This window comes from Lycium barbarum, chromosome 2 (genome assembly GCF_019175385.1).
Source record: "Lycium barbarum isolate Lr01 chromosome 2, ASM1917538v2, whole genome shotgun sequence".
NCBI classification, from domain to species: Eukaryota; Viridiplantae; Streptophyta; class Magnoliopsida; order Solanales; family Solanaceae; genus Lycium; species Lycium barbarum.
Window position 1 is genome coordinate 136,214,415 of NC_083338.1, and position 8,097 is coordinate 136,222,511.

General features: G+C 35.9%; 1 protein-coding gene across 6 annotated transcripts; it reads right to left on the reverse strand.

The window, feature by feature from the left end:
- Positions 1 to 2,351: 2,351 nt before the first annotated feature.
- On the reverse strand, positions 2,352 to 8,097 carry LOC132627466 (sulfate transporter 1.3-like). 6 transcript variants are annotated; one of them, XM_060342820.1, is made up of 15 exons: positions 7,646 to 8,096; positions 7,413 to 7,497; positions 5,724 to 6,078; positions 5,580 to 5,628; positions 5,289 to 5,496; positions 5,005 to 5,179; positions 4,841 to 4,906; positions 4,646 to 4,759; positions 4,400 to 4,516; positions 4,187 to 4,313; positions 3,772 to 4,058; positions 3,489 to 3,679; positions 3,260 to 3,345; positions 3,071 to 3,147; positions 2,352 to 2,958 (listed from the first exon to the last, which is right to left on the reverse strand). In XM_060342820.1, exons 3-15 carry the CDS (start codon positions 6,051 to 6,053, stop codon positions 2,812 to 2,814), a joined length of 1,974 nt encoding a protein of 657 aa, XP_060198803.1. In that variant the 5' UTR covers positions 6,054 to 6,078; positions 7,413 to 7,497; positions 7,646 to 8,096; the 3' UTR covers positions 2,352 to 2,811. The 6 variants fall into 6 exon arrangements, with proteins under 6 accessions (XP_060198803.1, XP_060198807.1, XP_060198802.1 ...); XM_060342824.1 differs by lacking the exon at positions 7,413 to 7,497 and having other exon boundaries at positions 5,724 to 6,053; positions 7,646 to 8,097; XM_060342819.1 differs by lacking the exon at positions 7,413 to 7,497.

An 8,097-nucleotide genomic window follows, 5' to 3' on the forward strand; every position in this document is an offset into this window, starting at 1 on the left:
CAAACGAGTGTGGAAACTGGATTTTCTAATATTTAACGAACATATAATTTCATCTCTATTTAGAATGTCAAAGATTAGTATTACAAGTTCATTATGACTTCTAAAAGGAGAAAAAAAAAAATAGAATTCCTATCTGATGCAAATGAAAGAGGAGACCAAACTTATATCGACATTCGCTACTATGACATCAGAATACCTTCAGATTCAAACACAATATTCAGCTAAGATTCAGTTAACGATTGAGCTATGAAATGGTATTCCGAAATCGTCATGAGTGTATAGAGGGGCTAGACAACAACAACTGTGCATACAACAAACTAGCAAAACTAGCACTTCATCGCATTTAACTAGACAACTCATGGTAACTATTCAAATAAGCAGCAAACAACAACATCAACACTTGTCATATTTCAACTAAACAACCTATCACAAATGTCGATGAAAGCAGCAAACGAACAAAGTTAACATTAATCACATTTTAACCGAACCAGTTACCACAACTATTTAAATAAACAGCAAACTAACAGGATTAATAACAAAATGAAAATTTACCTTGTTTTGGTGCAGTGAACGGGGTGTCGATGTCGTCGAATCTACTCTCTCGTTATGAATAGACCCGAACACGACGAACGATTCGAACCTCAGATCGAAACAGACCAGAAATTTATGTTGAATAAATGTTCAAGAACAGATGATGATTGATCAAAAGTGTACGAAATGTGAGGGTAAGCTCTGGGAAACGCTGAATAATCGTCTCCTCAAGAACGCTAAGCAAAACCTGTCTAAAAATGTTGAGTAATTCTGTTGTCTCAAACTATTGAATCAATTCCAAAAAAAAAAAAACTGAAAATTCCCCCGAAAACGCTTTCCCCAAAAATACCCCTTTTCTCGATCTATTTTTTTCTTGTTCCTCCCTTTTTTTTTCGGTCTCCAGTCCCCCCCCCCCCTCTTAATTGTGATTAGGGTTTTTTAAAGGGAAGAGAAAGAGGAGCGACGGTGAGTGGAGTGGGGTCGCGGTGTAGGGTAGGCGGCGGTGTTGGAGAGGAGCGTGTGTCGGCTGTGGGGTAGGGGAGCGTGTGTAGGGTAGAGAGAGGAGTGGGGTAGGGGAGCGTAGTGTAGGGTGAGGCGGCGAGTGGAAGGGAGCGGAGTGAGATGGGAGAGGAGAGTGGGAGGCGGAAAGAAGGAGAGGGAAAAGAAGGAGAAAGGGAAAGAGAAAGGAGAAGGCGGAAAGAAGAAAAGGAAAAAGAAGGGGGAAGGGAATTAGGTTTTTGTGGTTTAGAAGAAAGGTGGGTTGGACCGGGTCGAGTGAATGGGCTGGTCCGTTTGGGCTGACCTATTAATTTAAATATGGGCTGATAATGTGGGTTGAGTATTAAAATGTGGGTTGTTTATTTGGGTAGGGAAATAATATTGTATCTATATTTTGGGCCATTAATTTGGCTGAAAATTGTTGGTCCTTCCTCCTCTATTTAATTATTTTTGGGCTTCTAATTTAATAATTAGTACAATATATACTATGCGGAGACAATTAATAATTAGTATGTAGAAAAATAAGGATTTTACAAAGTGTTGTCTTGTAGTTAATTTAACGAGTCCAAACCCGAAAATGAAACGATGACGAACTATTTAAAATTTATGATAAAGTAATGCTTGTAATGTTGAAAAAATAAGAGTAGTGAAAATAATAGTAGTGAAAATAAAGTATTTAGTTCTTCAGTAAATTTAGAAGCCCGAGTAAATTAAAATAAAGGAGGGACAAAATTGGGTGTCAACACTCCACATGCCTGCAAATAGAACAATTTTGTAATAATTAAAATACTTAGTTTATCGAATTTGGAGATCTAGTTTTCCCCATTAATTAGTTGTCCCTTTTAACACTTTTCCATTACTTCGAATTTACATCTAGCCAGCGGCGGGCTATATTTCTAACGAGTTCCAGATCCACTATTGTGATTGTCCAAAATTGGCTTTTCTTGATGATCATCAAAATCATGGAAAGTATGTACCAAAGTCACTTTTGTTTTTCTTTTTGTTTTTTGTTTTTGTTTTTTGTAATAATAAGGTCATTAATGTTAACACATCACTCGTAGGATATATTGCAAGCTTGCAACTCATCCACCTTCCCAACGAGAACTTAAACATGAACAAGTATGGCTAAATATTAAAAAGTCTTTTAACCTGGTTATTGTGTGCCTAAACTTTTATTTTTTAATAGATGTAGAGAACTACTAATACTAGATAAACCTTAATTTGCGTTAAAAGACAAATCTGTTCGTGTTTGAATGAAATACACTTGAATAGAATGTAAGCTTTACAATGGATTCATACAACTAACTCCAATTAAATTTGGATTGAGCCACAGTTAATTAATTGATTCATTGATATACACGCACACACACATATACCTCTTTATAACCTTGGTGAATGGTATACTGGAATCACATGCATTCCTGGTAAGTTCAACACTGCTTAATTTCAGCAAACCCTCATTGAGAAGAGAGTTTTGAACTATACAATCCAAAAGGTAGCTAACAAAGCTAACATACAAACAACTTTAACAGCCCAACAACAGCATTATAAGCACAATTGGCTAGCTTATGAATCATTTTCTGCTACTAAATTCCAATGCCATCACTTTCCCAAGGTTCCTCTTTTAATTTATTCACTCTACATTAATAGTATATGCAAGTTCGTTCTGTCGGCTATGTCTGGCTGATTTTTCTTTCTCCGAGTCGATGTTAGACTACTTCTCTCGGGTATGTCTGGATGTCCAAGCATAGGTGAGTTTGCATGGTTGTATTACATTTACAATTAGACTACTTCTTCAGGGGACTTTGAGGAACAGGTCAGCACAGCATCTGCTACAGTGAGAAAGATCTTGTCCTCACCGATTTGACTCACAAAATTAGATGCATGCAGCTTGTCAATCACTACTCTTCCAGGATTCGAGAGAACTAGCTGTTTATACACATGCACACACAAAAGGGTAAGATTTCCAGGCACATGTCCGATTTTATTTTTAGTTCACATACTATTTTCCGAGTTAGATTATCAGGTTTATGAAACTTACCTGAACTTCTCTCTTATGTAGGCTTCTGTGCAACTCTTCTAAGGCATGGATGCCGCTAGTGTCAATGTCAGTCACAGCTGCAACAAGTAAGTGGAAAAACATGAGATAAGTAACACTAATCCAAATAAGTGTGGTATACCATATTGCTTGAAAATTGTAAAGGAAAATGTAATCATTTTCTCCACTTACGTGACATGTCAACAATCAAGAACCGAATTTTAGGAAGGCCAACGGATTCTAGTTGCTCGTCCTCATCCGTTAGCCATCTTAATATCCTGGAAAACAAGTTCATTCTCATGAATTAGAGACCCTTTGGCCAATATGAAGCCAGAATTAATTCATGTTATCATGGTATCAGTTGAAAACTGAAATAACATCATATCAACTCCGATTAAAGATAAAAGAAATAATGTCTTACCTCTCTCTCATGTAGTTAGAATTTGAAAAGTAGATAGCAGAATCGACTCTCACAATTAGTACACCGGGAACTTGTGTTGCTTCGGGATATTGTTGAATGTTCCTATATACATTTGTCCTAGGGATCTTGCCAAGAATAGCTGTTCGTGGCCTTGTGACTTGGAGGAGAATCTTAGCAAATGATATGGAGACCTATTTAATAATAAAGACAACGAGATTCAATCATTGAACTATCGCGGTTGCCCCTAATTAAATGGTTAAGCCTTGTTGAGAGAAATACTTACAGCAATTATAAGACCAATCTCAACAGAGGCGAAAACCACACCAAAAAATGCTCCCATGCAAGCAACAAAATCAAATTTGTCGATCTTCCAAATCAAAATTGTTGCTTCGTAGTCTACTAATCCAATGACAGCAGAGATAATAATGGCAGAAAGAATTGCATTCGGAGTGTACTCAAAAAGAGGGGTTATGAACAACAACGTCAGGAACACAACAAAAGACATAACAATGTTGGAAACTGCAGTTTGGCAGCCGGCCATGTAATTTACTGCTGAACGAGAGAAGGATCCTGCAAGAGCAAATTAATTATAAAACATAAGATAATGATGAAACACATTAACAGATCAATCAACATTTGATTTGAAGTGATTGTTAAATATTATAAGTTTAATTAGTACTTTATTTGTTTTTGTGTACCTGTTGTCACGTAGCACGATGTCATTGAGCCAACAACGTTCATTGTTCCAAGTGCCACCATTTCTTTGTTTCCATCCAACTGATAGTCCTTCATTGAAGCAAATGTTCTTCCAATTGCAACAGCTTCCTATGAATGAGAAGGTAGAAGCACATCAATTGAGTAGTAGAACCTAAAATATCCTGTTTCAACGTTTGACTAATCAATTTTCTTACCGTCAATGCTATCATGCCAGCTACAATACCAATCCTAAGCCCTTTTAAGAGATAATCACCGGTGAAATATATTTCACTGACAGAAGGAGGATTAATTCCTTTCTCAATGTGTCTCACCTGATAAGGTCATTACAGAAATGCATGAAAGTTATTTCATTAGTTATTTCAAGTTACTATAAATGATACCAGAAACTTATCATGGTAAAATTTAAACGACGTCAAGAAGCAACAAATATAAGCACTTACAATCTCGACTCCATGTTTTTCAGCATGTGTTATGTAGACAAAGAAGGTGGAAAGAATGACAGATATCAGAGGAGCAACTGCAGGTATCCAAAAGAGCTTTTTGTTCTTCTTTCCCTGATTTTCAAAAATAATATAAGAATCAACGAAAAGCTACAAAGTATAGGTTCAGTTATAGACAAAAGTTAGAAGTCTTACGCTGTACTTTGCGAACAGAAGGAAAGTTAAAAACGTTGCTCCAATGAGAATTGTCGGCCAGTTCCACTGCAAATATTTTGAACCAAACAAAAAAGGGTGCCATTATTATCGTTTATGCAGATAAAGCCTCTTAGGAGGATGCCTCTATGGACAAAAAAACTTACTCCATGGTGGGCTGAACGCCATACTGATTTCATAACCGAAATGATATCAGTTTCCTTAGTAAACTTCTTGATGCCCAGAAAACCTTTAAGTTGCTGGAGGGCAATTGTAATGGCCGCACCACCCATGAAACCAACAACAGCAGCATGTGATAGGAAGTCGATTAAGAATCCCAATCTGAAAAGGAAGCAAAGCAATATAAGCTAGTCGTCTGTTGGCAAGTAAGAAAGGAAAAAGAAAGCATTGCATCAACTATAGGCTATTAATATTGGCAATTCTTATGTACCTTAGGATTCCAAGAGTTGCTTGGGTAATGCCAGCAAAAAAAGTAGCTGTAAATGCAAGCCTCCGATATTCGATTGGATTTGTAGTTGGATCGATTTCATTGCTGAGCAGAGACCCTAGTAAGAGTGATACAACAGCAACAGGTCCTATGGCTATATCTCTCGAGCTACCCATGAAGGCATAAACCAAAGGCGGAACAAAACTCGAGTCTGGCAAATTTAAGAATACCAAGTATGAAAAAGGGCTTTTTAATACTATACTAAATGTACTAAATAAGAAACAGGACACTTACAGAGTCCATACTGAGGAGCTAAGTTTGCTAGCTTTGAATATCCAATGTCCTGTTACACCAGTTGCAATATAGTCAAACTCATCAAACATAAAAGTCCAAACTTCTTTGTTTGATTTACACAAGTAATATGTAAATGCTCTATACCTGAGGAATGCAGAGACTTGCAATAGTCAGACCAGCAATAAGATCGCCTCTGAACTTGGAAACATTATAGCTTTTACCCCAGTCTAATATGGGAAATACAGCCTGCAAACCAAGCACAAACTTCCGAGACCTTGGTTGATCCTTAAAGGGACGTAGAGGATCATCTGAAAACAATGTTTCCTTTATAGTAGTCTTAAATTCATCGAATAGGTTCTGTTTCGGTGGGACTCCAACCTTGTGCATATATGGTGCTTGTTCGTGTTCTGAGGATGATAAACTTCGGTAGTCCATTTCTTTTGTTTCTATTGCCTCAACGCTAGATCGACCCATCTGAGATTAGAATGGGCTAATTCACCTGTAAGGCAGAGGTAATATAATTTTTAATACACAGTAAGAGAAATACTAAGTCCCAAGAGAAGCTTGTCATTGAGCCAAATCAACAAAATGCATTTGACGCCTCATAAAGGCTGGTATTCAACACTAAACTAAAACTGAGAAACTAATAAGAGAAAGATGCTGGAAAAAACAATCAAGGCCATAAAAAAGGATCGATGACAATACACTACATACCATTTCAAATGACACACAAGCAGAAACTAAAGGAGATCTATATTACTTTAAAATAACTTCGAAACCTTCTTGAATTTAGAGTATATGGAGAGTTCTTGCTTGACACTTATATACAGGTGTTGGAAGCTAAAAGGAAACTATTTTATACTTTATCTAACTGAAAATGGATGTCCACAACCATTGATTCATTTACAATGAAAATTTGGAAATTTTAATGACTGCCATTATTTTATTTATTTCTACAAAGAACAGCAAAAAGTGAAAACATAACAGCTAAAATTTCAAGCTATATTATCTTTTCGATAAGTATTTAGCAATACATAGACACAGTGTGGTCCAGTCCTTCTCTGAATCCCGTGCATAGCGAGAGTTTAGTGCATAATTTTTCAAACTGAAGGATACAAAACTTCCTAGCTTGTGATGTTTCTCTATTTATATTAGAAAAAGAAGCATAAAAAGGAAAATCCACTTGATGTGGACAGTTTAGAAAGGTCCTTTTACACCTTATCATTTTCAAGTTAGCTGAATTTTTGCATAAACTAATATATAAGCAGGAATACACATAAAGAAAGAACAAAGTACAAAATAGTTCTGTTGGTGACAAGCTATTTCTGCAATTACATTGCAAATTATTAACTGCATGATGAATTTCTTAGCTTAAATTACACCCATTTTTTCATCTATACTCTCCATGCTGATCCCGACCCTCTTTCTTCTTTGCTTTATGAGGGAAAAAAGTTAAATTCCAAAACAAGGATAAAATAAATCATAATCACTAAAATCCAGTTCCCAACCCACTTCCCAAAGAAGAAGAAAAAAAGAGAAATATAAAAAGAACAGGAAGTGGAAGGTTTACTAGTACTGCTACATTTTAACTTTCCCCAGTTTATCTGTTAGAAAAGAGAAAAAGGACAAATCTTAGTATAATGGTTCCATCAATGTCACTGACTACTATGTTACTCCACCTATTTTTTTTCTCGCTGTTCACTCATAACTAGAAATTGGGAACTGGTAAAAATATAATCCTAAACAAAATTAGTGAAATGAAATTAATAAAACTCAAGATTTTCACTAAACATTTTCTTTTCACTTGTCAAGGGACTAAAGCCAGATTCTAACCTCACTTTGTACGGCATTTCTTTATGCCACTGATAATGGAATGGCACATTAGTACCTATCATAGTCCATGCAGAGCCAAATATACCTACTAAACTAATTAAACAAACAAGAAACTAAAGAAAGGCTTAAAATTAAGGTGCTGATTAATAACATTAATAAACAATGAAAGGTACTTCTAGAGGATATCATGAAAAGGACAGGCATAGAGAGAGACATTGAGATTAAGTAACAACCTAGCTTTTTGTTCGCACGATCGATGGTCCTCGTACTTTAATTCTGGGCATCAAAAAAAGAATTCCAAAATCAGAAAAGTACACTTGAAAAATCAAAAGGACCCTTCAGATCAAGAATCCAATTAAGTGACAATCTCAAATCATGTCTAGGTTCAATGTATGAAAACTAAGGGATAGAAACCCAAATGAAAAATGTTGCAATTTTCAGTCTTTTGTTCGGTTAACAAGAAAATGTAGGGATCAAGAAAGATGCCCAGATGAATGCATGTGTAGGAAAAAAATGGTTTTTGAGTGTAATGGTGTATTTTATTGATGAGTTGGAAGATTTTGTAAACAAGAAAACAATAAGGTAAAATAAAAGGAGATGTTGTCTGTTTTTCTTGTTTGAGGGCAAGAGGTAAAAATGTGGGGAATATAACGAGGAAGTAGTATATGTGCAACTACTTTTTTGG